This window comes from Microtus oregoni, unplaced genomic scaffold, assembly GCF_018167655.1.
Source record: "Microtus oregoni isolate MIOR12 unplaced genomic scaffold, Mior012 000067F_001, whole genome shotgun sequence".
Lineage (NCBI taxonomy): Eukaryota > Metazoa > Chordata > Mammalia > Rodentia > Cricetidae > Microtus > Microtus oregoni.
In genome coordinates, this window is record NW_024543954.1 from 1313052 (window position 1) to 1332061 (window position 19010).

Consider the following 19010-nt stretch of genomic DNA (forward strand, 5'->3'; position numbering starts at 1 on the left):
TAGTTCCACTTTCAGATCTCCAGGCAGGCTTTATTTGTCAGGATACAAACAAAATATCACACAACACTGGTTTACAGAAAGAGTTCCAGGATAGACAGGGCCACACAGAGAAATCCTGTCTCAAAAAACAAAACAAAGCCAAACAAAAAAAGAGGAGCTGCCAGGCAGCAGCAGTGGCGCACGCCTTTAATCCCAGCACTTGGGAGGCAGAGGCAGGTGGATCTCTGTGAGTTCGAGACCAGCCTGGTCTACAAGAGCTAGTTCCAGGACAGGCTCCATAGCTACAGAAAAACCCTGTCTCGAAAAACAAAAACAAAACAAAACAAAACAAAAAATAGGAGCCAGAGTAATATCAAATGCCTCTAATTCTAGAATTTGGAAGATCATTGAGAGTTTAAAGACAACCTAGTTTACTGTTGTACATGTGAGTTGCAGAGCTTTATAGAAAGAGTGTCTCAAAGATCCAAAAAGAAGGCTGGGGGGATGGTTTGGCAGGCAAGAACTTTTGCTCTGTATGCATGAGGAAATGAGCTTGAATTTTCAGCGCTCATGTAAATAGTCAATAATGGCTTTACATGTGTCCACAACCACAGCTTTGGAGGAGTGGAGACAGGTGACAGACAATAAGCCAGAGAGCAATAGAAGAAGACATCAATTGTTCTGCTCTGGCCTCGATGCATGTGCACAAGGGTAGAGATGGTTGCCATACTCGTGTACTCATATACATGTGAATCCAAAAGAAAGTCGTGCTCATCTGTAATCCCAACATTTCGAAGGTGGTGAAGGCAGGAGGATTAGGAATTCAAGGTCAGCATCCCAGTGGTGGTGGTGGTGGTGGTGGTGGTAGGCTAGGACTGTTACACAGAGAAACCCTGAGATTTTATGTAGAAACAATGTATAGAAGTGTTCCTACTTACATTATGCACAATAGCCCAATTTGGGCTTATCCATGCAGCAGGATATTAGTTGGCCCAAAAAGAAAGTCTTCATCCATGGTTAACTCTGTCAAAACTTGAAAATATTAAGTGAAGGATATAAAAACACATATATTTATATTGCATGATTATGACTGTATTTGAGATGTCCTGAAGAGCAACTCCATAGTCAGTAAGTACATGAGTGATTTCCAGAGCTTGGGTATGTATATGAGGGGAATGGAGAATGATAGCTAACTACTTGCTACAGAGTTTCTATTGGAAGTAATGAAAATGTTTGGGAATTAGATAGCAGTGATGGTTGCACATCTTTGTGATTATATTAAGATGCCACTGAACTGTATGCATTAAATACATGACTTATATGAAAGGTGAAGTATATCTCAGTAAAGCTGTTTATAAAGAAAAAAAGAGGCTAGAAAGATGGCTCAGTGGGCCAGGGTGGTGGTGGTGCACCTAACTCTAACGAGACAGAGGCAGGTGGATGTCTGTGATTTCGAGGCCAGTCCGGTTTACAAAGCAAGTTCCAGGGCAGCCAGACCAGAGCTAAACAGTGAAACCCTGTCTTGAAAAAAAAAAGAAAAGAAAGAAAAGAAAAAGAAAGACGGCTCAGTTATTAAGAGCACTTGCTCTTATTGTTGCATAGACTGGAGTTCCTAGCTCTCATATTCAGTGGCTCACAACTGCCTTTAACTCCAGCTCCATAGACTCTAATGCCCTCTGTTAGCCTTCTTGGGCACCTGCACACATGAGGCACACACACACACACACACACACACACACACACACACACACACACACTGCGTGCAAATAAAAGAACATTGGACTTGTTGACAATTACACCTGTAATTCCAAAAGATGGGAAGGTGAAGCTGGAGAGAGGATCACTGGAAATTCAAGGCCAGCCTGAGCTACAGTGTGAGGCACTGTTTCAAAGCAAGGTGGGAAAAAAATGCCAGCTGTGGTGGTATGAGCCCATAATAATTCCAGTATTGGGAGGGTGAGGCAGAAGGGTGGTCAGTTCGAGGCCACACTGTACTAAAGGAAAAAGAAATGAAAGGAAAAAAAAGAGGAAAAGAAAAACAAGGGATTTAGAATCCCAGATTCCCTGTCAGAGTGGCTTGTTGAGGAAGGCGCTAGATGAAAATGGCTATAAATTGTAGTACTCCAAGCTTTGTGCTGGGTACTTGTACATTATGAGCCCTCCAGTTTATGGACCACTGGGGAAAGAGCCCTGACTTAGCAAGCAATCTTTGCTAGTATGCTTTTGATAGGTCCAAACAAAATCTTGCGACCATAGCAGGTGGCCCAGGGCTCCCGGAGGAGGAGCTGGCTCGTGCCTCAGGCCCTAGGGGGTGTGGTGTGGGCGCGCACGGATTCCAGGGTTGCTGGAGGGAGCAAGCTAGGAGCTGGGGGTGTGGGGAAGCGCGCGCCTAGGACTCAGCCATTGAGCGTAGGGGGTCGTTTCTCAGGAAGGGTTCCCCAGCGGCCCATGGGCGTTTTGCGCTGTGCACTAGAGTCTTGGGCCCAAGGAGCAGCGGCCTCATTCCCATGCGCTCTGCCTCTCAGGCCCGGGTCCATCCTCCTTGAGAGACCCCTCCTGGAGTGGTGGTACGGTCCAGGTTTAAAAGGCCCAGGCGGCCTCGGGCCAGCCCAGTGTGTGGGCGACGGCGGTTGCAGTTTTCACTGCGTTCGGGGTGAGGCTGAGTGGCCACGCGAGTGGGGCTGCTGTAGGGCACGGGGACACGTCCACGTGGCCAGGAGTGGCCACGCCGAGTCAGCCACGTTGGAGGGACAGGTAGGTGGCTGCCATCCTTACAACTTGTGTGCCAGTAGTCTGATGGATGTCCGGGATTCAGACAGCCTAGGGGGTCCAGATGGTTTCAGGGGTCAGGCTCTGTCCCTGCATCTCGAGGCTCACTAGGCACTATATACCCTGAGTAGGAAGAGATGGTCAACTCTATTGTAGCACCATTGCCTGATATGATCCTTTTGTAGAGGAGGAGCAGTATCTCTGAGCATTGCTGTGGCCTCTGCATCGACTAAGGTCTCCACGGTTCTGCCTAGGGGTGCTCCCAATGGGGGCAGGACTGGCTGGGTTGGTAGCACCATGGGGGAGCATTGTGGGAGAGCAGGGGCTGTGGACCCACATATCTGTATGGAGCTTTCCTCATTATCATGCTCTTTGCTGCCAGGGCTGTAGCAGAGGGACTGGGTGCGTCTGTGATGCCTGAGGTTGCCACTTAGAGGTGGGGGCTGGGGTGGGGTCTTGGGCTGCAAATCACGACTTTCCAGGTCTCATTCCCAGTCTGTCCCTGGCCAGTTTCTAAAACTGGCTTTCTTCAGAGTGTAGAAGAGGTGAGGGCAGGATGCAGCTGCTTTTCTCTTTCTCCTTCCATTCTTCTGGCTGTTGCATGAGGGGTCCTGGATGCAGACCTGACAAAAGAACCCCAGAGAGCTGATCAATCTGAGCTGAAACTTGGCAGTTTCAAACTGAAATTGCTCCCTGTTCCTGCGTTTCTTTTTTCTTTTTTCTGCCTCCTTGCCCCCCTCCCATGCTGAGTCCCTCCTGTGTCCCTTGGAAATTGGGCAGTGAAAGGTAGCACTGTGCTCTGCTCCATTGACTGCAGAGACTGCTCTGCTTTGCAGCCTGGGGCTGGCTGGGTGTGGCCTGGGGGTGAAGTGCACTTTCCCTATCTGTGTGTGCCTTGCCCCACATCCCTAAGGCTGCAATTGTATTTGAGGATGCTGCTTCCTACATATAAGACTTCTTGGACTCCCAAAAGTGGGTAAGACCCCTCTGCCCCTACCTCTCTCTGACTGACTTCTGGATCTTCAGGGAGAGCCACACAGGCCTGGCAGAGCATCTGTCTGCCTGTATCTGAGCAAAGCTTGACTTACATCTGTCTCGGTGAGAGTCTTGGCTTTGTGTTGCAGCACTAAGGCCAGACAGCAGACTCCTGAATAGGCAGCCGAGACCCTCAGGGAGAGAAAGCACCTGAGAGACCATGAGCTAGAGAAGTGGTGGCACTGAAACCAATCTCAGGCCTTAATTCTCCAGAGCTTCGCTCTAGGACTCCTGTTGGCAGCATCACTCACAGCCCCAGCATGTGATTGTTCTCTCTTTGCCTTTCTCCTTCCCCAGCTCAGGCAAGGGGTATTTGAGTCGAGGCTCCCCTGTGATGTTCTGCCATCAACTGCTCTCAGCCTTGGGGTGTAATGTTTGGGTCCCATTTCTGGTATGGCCTCCCACCCCATCCTTTTAAGCATCTGGCTCTGCTGCCCCCTTGGGTGTGGTCCAGTTAAGACAAGGCTTCTTGGCTTCTTTCCAGTACAGGGGTGGAGGATGATTGATGGCTTCCAAGCTTGCCTGTACTTGTTACTCATTCATTTGCCCTATTAGAGGCCCTTCCCCTCTCCCAGCCTCAGTCACCATCTGGGGCTCTGTCATGTTGGATGAGTTTCCCTGCCCCTCTGTGGCATGGAGCCTGGCCTGCCAGGGTCCCTGGGCCGGGCAGGTCAGGGGGATGGAGAAGAGCTTGGGCCTGGGGTCTCTGACTCCCACTTGTTGTCTCTCCTCAGGCCTGTCCCTGGTACAGCTGCCGGTCATGCCCACTGTCTGCCTTCTCCCATTGCTATTCTTCACTATAGGAGGGTGCCTGGGTAGCAGCAGGCCCTTTCGTACCTTTGTGGTGACAGATACCACACTGACTCACCTGACTGTCCACCGAGTGACTGGTGAGGTATTTGTAGGTGCAGTGAACAGAGTTTTCAAGCTGGCTCCAAACCTGACTGAGCTACGGGCCCATGTTACAGGGCCCGTTGAGGACAATTCTCGTTGCTACCCACCCCCTAGCATGCGTGTGTGCTCCCATCGCCTGGTGCCCGTGGACAATGTGAACAAGCTGCTCCTCATAGACTATGCAGCCCGTCGTCTGGTAGCTTGTGGCAGTATCTGGCAGGGCATCTGCCAATTCCTGCGTCTGGATGATCTCTTCAAGTTGGGTGAGCCCCACCATCGCAAGGAGCATTACCTGTCAGGGGCCCAAGAGCCTGACTCCATGGCTGGTGTCATTGTTGAACAGGGCCAGGGGCCTAGCAAGCTGTTTGTGGGCACTGCAGTTGATGGCAAGTCTGAATACTTTCCCACCTTGAGTTCCCGTAAGCTCATCGAGGATGAAGACAGTGCAGATATGTTCAGTCTGGTGGGTGAGATATTATGTCTGTTCCTTCTCTCCTCTTTCTTCTGCTTCTTATGAGTCCAGGCCTTATTCACTCCTTTCTCTCGGTCTTGACCCTACTTCTTGGGAAGGAAAGTATTGGTTTGAGAGGGAATTTGTGACCCTTCACTGACACAGAGATGTAGATCAGCTGCCGAGGACAGGAAATTGGGCAGAATTCACCTGTGGAAAGCCTGTCTCTGGAGAGGCTGAGGTCACCTTGCACTCTGTGCTGTGGATTCCAGTAATTGCCCAGGCCTGGCAGGTGGGAGATCGCAGGGGAAGCCTTTGGAAGGCCACATTGTTAGAGCAGGGTTGGGGAGTGAAGGTGGCGAAGAGAGCAGGTCTTTGTCCTGTACTCATACTTTGCTCTACTCTCCAGGTGTACCAGGATGAGTTTGTCTCCTCTCAGATCAAGATTCCTTCAGACACACTTTCCCTGTACCCTGCCTTTGACATCTACTACATATATGGCTTTGTCAGTGCCTCGTTCGTGTACTTCTTAACACTGCAGCTGGACACCCAGCAGACGCTGCTGGATACAGCAGGCGAGAAATTCTTCACATCCAAGATTGTGCGCATGTGTTCAGGAGACTCAGAGTTCTACTCTTATGTAGAGTTTCCCATTGGCTGCTCCTGGCATGGTGTGGAGTACCGCTTAGTGCAGAGTGCCCACTTGGCCAAGCCTGGCCAGCTCCTGGCCCAGGCTTTGGGTGTGCCAGCCGATGAGGATGTCCTCTTCACCATCTTCTCTCAGGGCCAGAAGAACCGAGCCAGCCCACCTCGGCAGACCATCCTTTGCCTCTTCACTCTCAGCAACATCAATGCCCACATGCGGCAGCGAATCCAATCATGCTACCGTGGGGAGGGCACACTGGCCCTGCCCTGGCTGCTGAATAAGGAGCTGCCATGCATCAACACCGTGAGCCCTTTGCTTGCCCTGATGTCCCTGTGCTACACATGACAACTCTGTTTTTCTGCTTATCTGCTGGGTGGCTGTCTGTCCAATCCCAGGCTTGGCATGGTCCTGGGAGTGACTGACACCTTTGTTCTGACACCTGCTTTACCTTTCTTGAGAGCCTAACTCTGTACTTAGGTCTTGGCCAGTGTCCTGTTTATATATTATCACCTTCATTTTTCTGACTATTAATTCCCAGCTTGCTCTCTGTTCTATATCAAGTCTTGTAAACCCAGGTTTCTCCTCCCTCTCCCTCATTTCTGTCACCAGTCCCATTTTCCCATGGGGTCCTAGGGCAAACTGTCAGGCATGTCTAGAGGGCAGTAGCTTCCAGGTTCTGCTTCTTTACAGAACATGGGGTCTAATAGCATCTCTCACTCACCCCTCTTGTGTCACCAGCCCATGCAGATCAATGGAAACTTCTGTGGGTTAGTGTTGAATCAACCATTGGGTGGCCTACACGTGATTGAGGGGCTACCCCTGTTGGCCGACAGCACTGACGGCATGGCCAGTGTAGCTGCTTATACCTACCACCAGCACTCTGTGGTTTTCATCGGTACACGCAGTGGTAATCTGAAGAAGGTTAGTCCTGGAACCCTTGTATTATGGGATTGGAAACATATTTTCACACTATGGGAAGAAGGGCTGGGGAACAGAATGTGCACATGAGCCTAGGTTACTCTGAACAGGGTATGATGACTTCGCAGGTTAGGCCCCAAGAGCTGAGTCCTCCTCCTTGGGTAACTTCTCTGCCATCTACCTTCACTAGCCATTTTTTAGCTGAATCCAAGAGTTGGAGCTACCGGCCTTCTGACTGAGTGCAGGCTCAAGGAGGTCCTGTCTGACCAGCTCAGATGCAATCTAGACAGTCCCTGGGTACTGGGAACTATGGTAGGGTGAAGCTGGTCTGTCATTTCTCTGTCCTGGTTTGTGGCTCAGGTGCGGGTTGATGGCTCTCAGGATGCCCAGCTGTATGAGACGGTCTCTGTTGTAGAGGGCAGCCCCATACTCCGAGACCTGCTCTTTAGCCCTGACCACCAGCACATCTATCTCCTGAGTGAGAAGCAGGTGGGCCCATGGTGGGTGGTGGTGGATGGTGGGGTAGGGGTGGGCTGTGTGCTGATGTGGCTGTTCCCAGGTGAGCCAACTCCCGGTGGAGACCTGTGAGCAGTATCTGAGCTGCGCTGCATGCCTGGGCTCAGGGGACCCACACTGTGGTTGGTGTGTGCTACAGCACAGGTGAGGGCAGTGGGTGAGGGACATGGGGCAGCAATGGGCTCCCTGGGGCCATTATCTTGGGAGACAGAAGGACTTAAGAGGGCCTTGCCAACTGGACAGAAGCCAGCCACACTTGCTATACTTTCCTTCACCCACCTGCTCCATTTTCCCCAGCCTTGAGCCTTGAGCCTTCCCCTCCCTCCCTTCTCCTCCACTTTCTCCAGCTAATGAGCAGAACTTCTAACCTGAGTGACGTCCCTTGGATCTCAGGGGATGAGGCCAAGGCACACTGTTGCCTGGCAGTAGGAGCTGGGTATGCTGTCCTCTGCCCCTCTCAGCCTCTTACTGCAACCCCATCTGGTCACATGAGCACAACCCCTCCTGGGACAGTGCTCAGGCTGCTCTGGCCTGTTCCCATGCAGGTGCTGCCGTGAAGAGGCCTGCTCAGGTGCCTCTGCTCCACATGGCTTTGCCGAGGAGCTGAACAAATGTGTACAGGTGCGGGTCCGGCCCAATAATGTGTCGGTGACATCCCCTGGAGTGCAGGTAAGTGATATGGTGGGTACTTGGGCCCATTATGCTTCATGAGGGAGGGGCACATTCTGCTCTGAGCTCTCTGCCTTCCCCAGCTGACAATAGCCATGCGCAACGTGCCAGACCTTAGTGCGGGTGTGAGCTGTTCATTTGAGGAGGTGACTAAAAGAGAGGCTATTCTCCTGCCCTCTGGAGAGCTTCGTTGCCCTTCACCATCCCTCCAGGAGCTCCAGACACTTACCAGAGGGCATGGTCAGTGGACTGGGGCTGTTTTGGGTGTTGTGGGGTAGGGCAGGATTCCAGGCTAGTTGGTGATGGGATGGCCACCTGTTTGCTTCAGGGGCCACTCATACTGTGCAGCTGCAGCTGCTCTCCATGGAGACTGGTGTGAGGTTTGCTGGGGTTGACTTTGTCTTCTACAACTGCAGTGCCCTTCAGTCGTGAGTACCAGGTCCAGAATCTGTCCCTAGGCCTGGGGATAGATAGGTGCTTTTGGATATATAAAACTTGCAGTGTGGTTGTTTCTAGGACTTTTGGGGTGAGCTCTGTCCCCACTTCTGTCCAATCCTTATGTGCACTATGTGACTTATGCAGGTTCTGCCTGCCCTCTTCATTTGTTCCCCAGTGCATTTTGTTGGAGGGTGAGAACAGGGTGGTGTAACCTTCTTTGTTATTTCTGAAGCCACTTCCCTCTCCAGGTGCATGTCCTGTGTTGGCAGCCCTTACCCCTGCCACTGGTGTAAGTACCGCCATGTGTGTACCAGCCACCCACACGAGTGCTCCTTCCAGGAGGGCAGGGTCCACAGCCCTGAGGTGAGGTGGTGCAGTGCGCTGCAAAAGATTGGGCTCCTTGGCTGGCCTCACACTTTTTTGTTTGTTCTACTATTTCCTTGGGCCTGGAGAATGGTGGGTAGATCAACATGCTCTGACTGCTGTTCTCCTCCCAGGGATGTCCTGAGATCCTGCCTCGAGGAGACCTCTTGATCCCTGTGGGTGTCATGCAGCCTCTAACCCTGCGGGCTAAGAATCTGCCACAACCTCAGTCAGGCCAGAAGAATTATGAATGTGTAGTCCGTGTACAGGGGCGGCAGCATCGGGTACCTGCAGTGCGCTTTAACAGCAGCAGTGTGCAGTGCCAGAATGCTTCGGTGAGGTCCAGGGTGTGTCAGCCAGGGACAATTGTTTTGTTGTTATATTGTTGTTGCTGTCAGTGGTGGTGGTTTGTTTGTTGGTGTTTTTTTTTTTTTTTTTTTTTTGGCGTATGCCCAGCTTACTGATCTGGAAGCCTCTGGTTGATCTGGTTGATTCTGGCAGGCACATTTTAGTCTTTTTTTTTCCCTCCCTCCCCCCAGTCTTTTTTTTTTTTTAAATTGCGGATTACTAAATTGGGCAAGGATTTTGCTTATCTTATTTATACTCATGTGGTTCCATTTTTTTCTTAGTATTTCTATGAAGGTGATGAGTTTGGTGACACCGAACTGGACTTCTCTGTGGTCTGGGATGGAGATTTCCCCATTGATAAGCCTCCCAGCTTCCGAGGTAAGGCATGAAAATGGTCCAAGGAATGTGTTCCTGGGGCAGGGTTGACACTACTGGGGGCAAGTCTGGAGGCCCTAGATCCCCCTGCTTCTCTGCCACTGCCTGCCCTATCAGTAGTCCTCTGTGCCTGCAGCCCTTCTTTACAAGTGCTGGGCTCAGAGGCCTAGTTGTGGCCTCTGCCTCAAAGCTGATCCCCGCTTCAACTGTGGCTGGTGCATCTCGGAGCACAAGTGCCAACTGAGGGCTCACTGCCCAGCTCCCAAGAGCAACTGGATGCACCCAAGCCAGAAGGGTGCCCGATGCAGCCATCCGCGAGTCACCCAGGTTAGCTTCACATACTAGTCCTACCTGGCCTGCTGGGCATGTATGAGTCTGCCATGATCTTCTTGCCTCTTATCCTGTTCTACAGATCCACCCACTCACAGGACCCAAGGAAGGTGGCACCCGGGTCACCATTGTGGGTGAGAACCTGGGCCTCACTTTCCGTGAGGTTGGCCTGCGAGTAGCTGGTGTACGTTGTAACTCCATCCCCACTGAATATGTTAGTGCTGAAAGGTGAGTGTGGCCATGTTGCATACCCTGTCCTTGTGTACCACGGCTGGTCCTGACCTTCTGTGACTCCTAGGATTGTATGTGAGATGGAGGAATCACTGGTGCCCAACCCACCATCTGGGCCTGCTGAGCTCTGTGTAGGTGACTGTTCAGCTGACTTTCGCACACAGTCGGATCAGCTCTACAGCTTTGTGGTATGTGGCCTACCAGTCCCTTCTCCTTCCCAAGCTTTCTCCCTCCTCTATCTGGGGGAATGTGGAGTAGCCATTGGATGGGGCTGGCTCCTACCTCCTCTTAAGGGCTGCTTCTTTCCCAGACCCCAACATTTGACCGTGTGAGTCCTACTCGGGGCCCAGCTTCTGGGGGCACTCGGCTCACCATCTCTGGAACTTCTCTGGATGCTGGCAGCAGGGTCACGGTGATTGTAAGAGATGGCGAGTGCCAATTTGTGAGGTGGGCCTGAGCACAAGCAGTCTGGAGTTGAGCATTATGTGGAGGGCTATGGGGACAGGGTTGTCAAAGATGCCAGGCCACCTGCTCCAAGCCTACCTGCTTTCTTACGTAGGAGAGATGCCGAGGCAATCGTGTGTATCTCGCCTGTCTCCACCCTGGGCCCAAGCCAGGCCCCTATCAGCCTTGCCATTGACCATGCCAACATCTCCAGCCCTGGAGTCATCTACACCTACACCCAGGACCCCACTGTCACACACCTTGAGCCAACCTGGAGCATCATCAAGTGAGACCCTGAGGAGGATGGGATTAAGGACTGAATTGGGGCTCTGAGTGTCTCTCTTTGGGTCTTACCTGTTACTGGGTCTTGGGGCATCAAATCCTTCCTATACCCACGTCAGTAAGGAGCACAGAGTTCTCCTGCCCATAAGAGCATTGCACCTACTAAATGATCCAAAGTTCGAGGCTCTGAGCTCTCAGAAAAACCTTGGTAACTTCAGGGCAGGTGGGGGTGGGGGAGCCTGAGACCTTTCCCCATCTCTCCAGTGGAAGTACTGCCATCACTGTGAGTGGGACCCATCTGCTGACAGTGCAAGAACCCCGTGTACGGGCGAAGTACCGTGGTATTGAGACCACTAATGTAAGTAGCAGCTTCCTACTCCTCTCCCACCCTTTCTACTTACTCAAGGCTTCATGCACTGAGGTGATTGCCATTGTCTCCACAGACATGCCAGGTGATCAATGACACTGCAATGTTATGTAAGGCCCCTGGCATCTTCCTTGGGCACCCTCAGCCTCGGGCCCAAGGCGAGCACCCTGATGAGTTTGGCTTCTTGCTGGATCATGTGCAGACAGCTCGATCCCTCAACCGTTCTTCCTTCACCTACTATCCCGATCCCAGCTTTGAACCACTTGGGCCATCTGGTGTGCTAGATGTCAAACCTGGCTCACATGTTGTATTGAAGGTGCTGGGAATAGGGGTAGGGAGTAAGGAGGGGAGGAGCAGAGACCTGGAGAGTTTGACTGTGTCTGTGTGGGTTATCTACTGTTAGGGCAAGAACCTGATCCCTGCTGCAGCTGGCAGCTCCCGCCTCAACTATACAGTGCTGATTGGAGGACAGCCATGTGCACTGACTGTTTCAGATACTCAACTTCTGTGTGATTCCCCTAGCCAGACAGGCCGGCAACCAGTCATGGTGAGTATAGGCTTCAGAGGCCATCAGGGCAGCCTTGGATGTACATGGGTGTTGGTTCACCATGAGCCTCCTTTTACAGGTACTGGTGGGCGGATTGGAGTTCTGGTTGGGCACCCTGCACATCACTGCTGATCGGGCACTAACTTTACCAGCTATGGTGGGGCTGGCAGCAGGGGGTGGGCTCTTGCTGCTGGCCATCACTGCTGTGCTGGTTGCCTACAAGCGAAAGACTCAAGATGCAGACCGAACACTAAAGCGGCTCCAGCTACAGATGGACAACCTGGAATCTCGTGTGGCGTTGGAGTGCAAAGAAGGTGCCTAAAGCTGGGAGTGTACCACAGTTTGTGAGAGCTGAGGAATTTCCCTGCCTCTTGCTCAACTCATTCCACCCTACTTTCCCCCAGCTTTTGCTGAGCTACAGACAGATATCAATGAACTGACAAACCACATGGATGGTGTGCAGATTCCCTTCTTGGACTATCGGACCTATGCCGTGCGGGTGCTTTTCCCTGGCATTGAGGCCCACCCAGTGCTCAAGGAGCTGGATGTAAGCCACCCCCTGCCCCCACAGCCTGTTCATGTTCTATTTCCCCCAGAGCCACCACTGCCTACCTTCTGAGAATCTCTGGTCCCCACAGACTCCCCCCAACGTGGAGAAGGCCCTACGCTTGTTTGGGCAGCTGCTGCACAGCCGTGCCTTCCTGCTCACCTTCATCCACACTTTGGAGGCCCAGAGCAGCTTCTCTATGCGTGACCGTGGCACTGTAGCATCCCTCACCATGGTGGCTCTGCAGAGCCGGCTTGACTATGCCACTGGACTACTCAAGCAACTGCTGGCTGACCTCATAGAGAAAAACCTGGAGAGCAAGAACCACCCAAAGCTGCTATTGCGCAGGTATGTAACTCTCTTGCCTGGCCTCTCCTCTAGCCCACTCCTCCATTTCCTATTTTGGGCCCTTCTGTCTGTTCAAGCCCCACCCTTGCCAGGCCAGGGCCTCAGGACCTATCTCTTACCACAGGACAGAGTCAGTGGCTGAGAAGATGCTCACCAACTGGTTTACATTCCTGCTGCATAAGTTCCTGAAGGTGTGCTTAGTAGGGCTGGGCAGTAGGGGAGGAATGTTCAGGGGTAGATGCAGTTGATTGGTAGGCCAGACAGGCAGCCAGCTATGCTCTTGACTCTGGGTGTAGGAGTGTGCCGGGGAGCCACTTTTCCTGCTGTACTGTGCCATTAAGCAACAGATGGAGAAAGGTCCCATTGATGCCATAACAGGCGAGGCCCGCTACTCCTTAAGTGAGGATAAACTCATCCGGCAGCAGATTGACTACAAGACCCTGGTGAGCATGGGGCCATGTGAATAGGAGAAGGGGTGGAGGAGCTTTGCTCAGGATTGATGCTGGGGTCCTTCACTCTTAGACTCTTCATTGTGTGTGCCCGGAGGGCGAGGGCAGTGCTCAGGTCCCTGTGAAGGTTCTCAACTGTGACAGCATCACCCAGGCCAAAGACAAGCTGTTGGATACTGTGTACAAGGGTATCCCATACTCTCAGCGCCCCAAAGCTGAGGACATGGACTTGGGTAAGGTCTCTCCCCTTTCTCCTAGCCCCCCACCTTCCAAACCCTCCCAGGGTGCTCTCACACTCTGTACTTGAGCTCTATTCCTTAAGAGAAATGAGTCTAAGGCTTTGTGGGGTAAATGTCCCTAAGAGCTGACTGTGGTCTGCAGAATGGCGCCAGGGCCGCATGGCCCGAATCATCCTTCAAGATGAGGATGTCACTACAAAGATAGAGTGTGACTGGAAGAGGGTCAACTCACTGGCCCACTACCAGGTGAGGAACTGGCAGCCTATTCATACCCCAGGCTACCTAGGAGCAGTGGCTCCCAGCCCTTATCCTTATACTCATGAACCCTCCTCATAGGGCCTTGGTTACCACTACATTGAAGAGCCTGGATTAGTGGTGGCGCCTTGGCTTTCTGCACTGCCCCTTCTTTGTCTTTGGATCTCCAGGTGACAGATGGTTCCTTAGTAGCCTTGGTGCCCAAACAAGTGTCTGCCTATAACATGGCCAACTCTTTCACCTTCACCCGTTCACTCAGTCGCTACGGTAGGTATCATCATCATGGTGACTTCTGCTGACCCTTTAATTAAGGCTGTGTAAGCCATCTTTGGAAGCTTCAAGTAGTTGTCTTGACCCAGCTGGAAATCTACCATTACTTTGGGCACCCGTTCTGTAGAGCCTGGTAGGGAGGGGTGGCAAGAACAGATGGTTTCCACAAAGGCTCCTGGGCTCTTGGAGGAGAGTGGAGTAAGAGGGTGGGTAATGGCCATGGCCTGTTGGGGCCTAAGGGTCATATCTCTCCTCTGCCCTAGAGAGCTTGCTCCGTGCTGCCAGCAGCCCGGATAGCCTGCGTTCCCGAGCACCTATGCTTACACCTGACCAGGAGGCAGGCACCAAGCTGTGGCATCTGGTGAAGAACCATGATCATGCTGATCACCGAGAGGGAGACCGTGGCAACAAGATGGTCTCAGAAATATATCTGACAAGGCTGCTGGCCACCAAGGTGTGGGCCTGCCCCAGGCTCCCTTGGTATCTGCATAGACACCCTCTAGCCCAGTCTTAGCCATGAGATGAGCTGGTCTTACCAGGCAGGGACCACACTCTCAGGGCCTTTGCAGTAGGACCTCTAGGCCTGAGGTCAAGAGCAGTTCCATTTTAGGAAGGCTGGCCCTTCAGGAAAGTACTTTACTGAGCTTTTCTTCCCCTGTCTGTCAGATTTGGGGAACTCCTTGACATAGTGGCCTTACTGTCACTCATAGGGCACATTGCAGAAGTTTGTGGATGACCTATTTGAAACTGTGTTCAGTACGGCCCATCGGGGTTCGGCTTTACCCTTGGCTATCAAGTACATGTTTGACTTCCTGGATGAACAGGCCGACCAGCGCCAGATCAGTGACCCTGATGTGCGCCACACCTGGAAAAGCAACTGGTACTTATTAGTTCCTGGATACTGCTGGCCCTTTTGAGGATGGGTGGGAGGAAGAGACTAGTGACTTAGCCAAGGCCCAAGGCCCATGGAGGCAGGTTGACTGGCGGCTGAATAGCCTATCAGACAGTGGCTTGGCCTGGAACTGAATATGAGTATATAGAAGATGGGTACTGCTGGATTGTGTGGATGGAAAATGCTAGTCTAGCACTGGAATTGGCCATTTTCTCCAAGGTCCTGCACAAGGTAGAGATACTGATGACTTGGCATAGGTGGTGGAGACAGTGAAAACTTCAGGGGTGGAGATTGAGGACAGAAAGCCTGAGTCAAGCAGAAAGTTAAAGAAAAAATCATTATCCTAAATGTGTCCTTGCTCTTACCTCAGGAGTAGTTATGAGCTGGCCAGACAGGAACAAGGTGTAAAGGAAGGTAGTGGGGGGAAAGGGGCCCATACAGCTACTGGGGAGTTTTGAGTGTATATCCCTCTGTTCAGCTTACCTCTGCGTTTCTGGGTGAATGTGATCAAGAACCCGCAGTTTGTGTTTGACATCCACAAGAATAGCATCACGGATGCCTGTTTGTCAGTGGTGGCCCAGACCTTCATGGACTCCTGTTCTACATCAGAGCACCGTCTGGGCAAGGACTCCCCTTCCAACAAGCTGCTCTACGCCAAGGATATCCCTAATTACAAGAGCTGGGTAGAGAGGTGGGCCCTGGGAAACTGCTGTGTGTGGCTGGTGGCTGGCTGGAACTGCCTGCCTAAACAGCCTGTCTGAGGCTGGCCAAACACTGATGACACATGAGTTTTGGCTTTTGTGACATGTGCATGATTGACTCACCCAGGGTTTCTTCAGGTACTACCGAGATATCGCAAAGATGGCATCAATCAGTGACCAGGACATGGATGCCTACCTAGTGGAACAATCCCGCCTCCATGCCAATGACTTCAATGTTCTAAGTGCACTCAGTGAGCTCTACTTCTATGTCACCAAGTATCGTCAGGAGGTATGTTGATGCAACTTACAGATCCCCAGTTGCATGGTTCTGATGATGCAATTAGGGGCAAAGGCAGGGAGGTTGATGGATTGAGGACTGCCAAGGATTTGAGCAAGATGGAACACAGAATCCATCTTGTATCTTGTCCACATTTCATTCCTTGCCTAGGAAAGGAATAGGAATAATTTCCCTAGATGCTGGGATTTAAGGAATACAGGAGAGAAACCACTAGCTGGAGTATAGAATTACCACTGGATAAAAGTTAAAAGGCTGGAGAATCAGAAGGGGTAGGCAAAGAGTTATGGGGTGGGGCCAGAGATAGGTGCATCCAGTTATTAGCAAGGCCTGTGACTTTTGTGGTTGGAGATGTCAGCAGACAGAGGAACACAACAGGGTGTGGAGACTTGGATTCATGTTCTGAGTAGCTGGATGTTGGCCACAAGCTGGAATCAAGGATGACTGCAGGAGTTCTTCAGCCTAAGTAGCTGACAGGATGAAGTTCACCACCATAAACTTAGTAATACTACAAACCGCAGGAAAGACTGTGGATGGAACAGCCTTGTGGGGCCCAGGGAACAAAGTCAAGAATCTTCAGAACCACTCAAGTCGCAGAAATAGCTAACGCCCCGAGGGAACATAGAGCATCATGGGATGGGTAGCAGGATGGAATCAAAGTTGATTGGGTCACACTGGGAAGGTTGAGCCCAGACACTATTCTCTTGCTAACTAGACTTAAAATGACAAGTATGCAAGGCATAGGAGTCGATAGATTCAGGGGAAGTCTTGGAAGGAAGTACACTTTTGGAAACCATCAATGGAATTTAAAGCCTTGAGGTAGGGCTATGGGGAAAATGGCTCAGTTGATTGAGTACCTGGTATGAAAGCATGAGGACATGAATTTGGATTTAGAGCACCCTTGTATAAATATTGGGTGTGGTGGCATATGTCTATAATCCCAGCACTGGGGAGTGGAGATAGACAAATCCTCATAGCTTCTTGGTCAGTCAGTCTAGCCAATCAATGAATTCTTTTTTTTTTTTTAGTTTTTCGAGACAGGGTTTCTCTGTGGTTTTTTTTTTTTTTTTTTTTGGAGCCTGTCCTGGAACTAGCTCTTGTAGACCAGGCTGGCCTCGAACTCACAGAGATCCGCCTGCCTCTGCCTCCCGAGTGCTGGGATTAAAGGCGTGCGCCACCACTGCCCGGCTCAATGAATTCTTATGTTCCATGAAAGACCATATCTCAAAAAATAAGGTGGATGGGCTGGAGAGATGGCAAAGCAGTTAAGAGCACTTTCTGTTCTTCCAGAGGATCCAAGTCCTAACAGAGCTTCAGTACTAGCACCCATATGGCAACTCACAGTCTCCTAGCTCCAGTTTCAGGGAATCCGGTCTCCTCTGACTTCTGTGGTCACCACATGTGATATACATACATACATGCAAGCAAAACACTCACACGTTTTTAAATAGGTGGAGAATGATAAAGATAAACCAGGTATTGACCTCTTGGACTTCACATCCATGCATATGTACACAGACAAGTAGAGATGTGCATGGGCAGACATGGTGACACATACCTATAGTCCCTGCTAAGTGGAGGCTGAGTCAGGCAGATTGCTGTGTTTCAAGGGTAACCTGGTCTACAAAGTGAGTTGCAGGACAGTCAGAGATACATAGTAAGATACTGCCTCAAAAAAAAGGAGCTCACCAAGGGAGATCAAGGGCTATAGAGGGAGATCTGGCCAAGCACAGCACTCTGAGCCCCTCACAGGTCAAAGAGGAAAGAGGGAACTAGCAGAGGACTGGGAGGAACCCAGAGGTGGCTGGTAGAGTCAGCTCTGTATCCTGAGCCAGGCCCCTGCATGGATCAGGGAGGATGGAATGACCAGATTTGCCAAGGAGATGTTGGAGTTTGGGTTAGGCAGAAAAAGGAATTCATAACAGCAGGTATGGCTCACTCTCCAAAGAGGTTACACGTGAGCCATGATAGGAGAGAAATCTCTGGAATTGGGAGTGGTATTAGGAGTCAAGGAAAAGTCGGTGGTTTTCCTGAGAAATTAGAGGTTTAGAGCTTGAGCTTGGCACAGGAACTGAAGACTGTGGGAGGGAAGCACCCATCTAGGAAGCAAAGACTTTGTGCAGAAGTGGTGCCTGCCTTGGAGTTTGCTCCAGTGGATCCTCATCTCCTAGATCCTTACCTCACTGGACCGAGATGCCTCTTGTCGGAAGCACAAGCTTCGACAGAAGCTGGAGCAGATCATCAGCCTGGTGTCCAGCAGCAGCTGAGTGGGGAGATGGTGAGGAGGGGGCTTCTCACTTCTGAGCCATTCTCTGAGGCAGGGGAGTGGCTGGCTCTAGCATGAGTCTCTAGAGATAAGATTCGGATCTGGTGTTGTTGGGGAGGTTACCAGGCCAAGTTGCCCCCATCACACCTGGGCCCCCTTCATTAGTGCCTTGCTTTGGGCCCTGCAGGGGGAGGGGGTGATAGGACCAAGCTCCCCACTACCAGCAGCAGCAATACCCCCACCCTCTTGCCTTGTGTTCCTATGTCAAGAGAGCCCTTGCCCTCCTAGCTCTGTACACCCTACCCACCTATTTATTAACCTAACCCCACCTTAATTTCCATATGTAAATATACATGTCCCATGGGATATTGCCAGCCTCACAGACTGCCTCCTTGGTTGATCTGGGCCTTGCTTCCTGTCCTGGTTCCTTTGTGACATTGCTAGCCTTGGCTCAGCCTCTGGCATCTCACCTTTGCCGTGTCAGGCCCCACTTGTCCTAACAGAGCTTCGGTACCAGCAGCATTTGGGGTTGGATGATACATCTTGAAGCTGCCCTCAAATTGGCTGGGCCTGGCCAGCCATTGTCCCTCTACAGATGTTTCAGGAGTCAGACCACATTTTCATGGGGCCTGTTGTCTCTGAGAAAACTATAACCAGGTTGTGCTTGGGCCTGATGTGGGCCTGGGCCTCTGGGACATTCCTTGTGTCCCTACTGCCAAATTTCCTCAGTGTTGTAGGCACTTGCCCTGAACCTCTTCAGCCTCAACTGCCCCATCATGTGCCCACCCCTAAGGGGCCAAGGTGGCAGTGCCTTACTATTTTGTGTCTCCTGCCTCCTCTGAGGAATCTGACCCTATCTGATGGTTCCAGACCCCTAGTCCACTCTTCTTTTGTTGCATGAGTTTTCCTTTGTTGTTGTAATTTTTCCTAATTAAATGTTGGGAAATGGGGTCAGTGCTCATCTTTGTCTTTGGGGCAAGTGGGTAGACCTGCTGGGCTATGGATGAGCCAGACTGTGGGAGGAAATATAACTCTTTATAGTATTTCTGATGATTTGAGGAAGATCATAGCAATGGATAGTTCATTAGGCAATCCTGGTGGCTCCTACTTCAAGACTGAATAAATCTGCTTCCTTTTCCTTGCATT

General features: G+C 51.4%; 1 protein-coding gene across 5 annotated transcripts; it reads left to right on the forward strand.

Annotated features, from left to right (window-relative positions):
* The first annotated feature begins 2439 nt into the window (after positions 1-2439).
* On the forward strand, positions 2440-18910 carry LOC121440272 (plexin-A3). Of its 5 annotated transcripts, none has more exons than XM_041641045.1 (33): positions 2440-2733; positions 4518-5140; positions 5538-6077; positions 6513-6695; positions 7053-7181; positions 7252-7352; positions 7754-7877; positions 7961-8117; positions 8206-8305; positions 8564-8678; positions 8813-9025; positions 9308-9404; positions 9538-9728; positions 9814-9959; positions 10030-10150; positions 10273-10409; positions 10522-10692; positions 10953-11046; positions 11132-11371; positions 11459-11602; positions 11682-11916; positions 12007-12149; positions 12241-12497; positions 12622-12688; positions 12794-12940; positions 13020-13179; positions 13328-13431; positions 13611-13707; positions 13974-14164; positions 14421-14590; positions 15081-15293; positions 15442-15592; positions 17770-18910. In XM_041641045.1, the coding sequence occupies exons 2-33, from the start codon at positions 4544-4546 to the stop codon at positions 17863-17865; spliced, it is 5631 nt and encodes a 1876-aa protein (XP_041496979.1). In that variant the 5' UTR covers positions 2440-2733; positions 4518-4543; the 3' UTR covers positions 17866-18910. The 5 variants fall into 5 exon arrangements, with proteins under 5 accessions (XP_041496979.1, XP_041496981.1, XP_041496982.1 ...); XM_041641047.1 differs by having other exon boundaries at positions 13044-13179; XM_041641048.1 differs by having other exon boundaries at positions 12845-12940.
* The last annotated feature ends 100 nt before the right edge of the window (positions 18911-19010 follow it).

Bases quoted from the DNA above. Each gene is read 5' to 3' on its own strand.
- LOC121440272 (XM_041641045.1), top strand. From the start codon at position 4,544: ATGCCCACTGTCTGCCTTCTCCCATTGCTATTCTTCACTATAGGAGGG. The intron at 12,498-12,621 runs GTATGTAACTCT...CTCTTACCACAG, and splicing joins CCAAAGCTGCTATTGCGCAG to GACAGAGTCAGTGGCTGAGA. The intron at 12,689-12,793 runs GTGTGCTTAGTA...CTCTGGGTGTAG, and splicing joins TGCTGCATAAGTTCCTGAAG to GAGTGTGCCGGGGAGCCACT.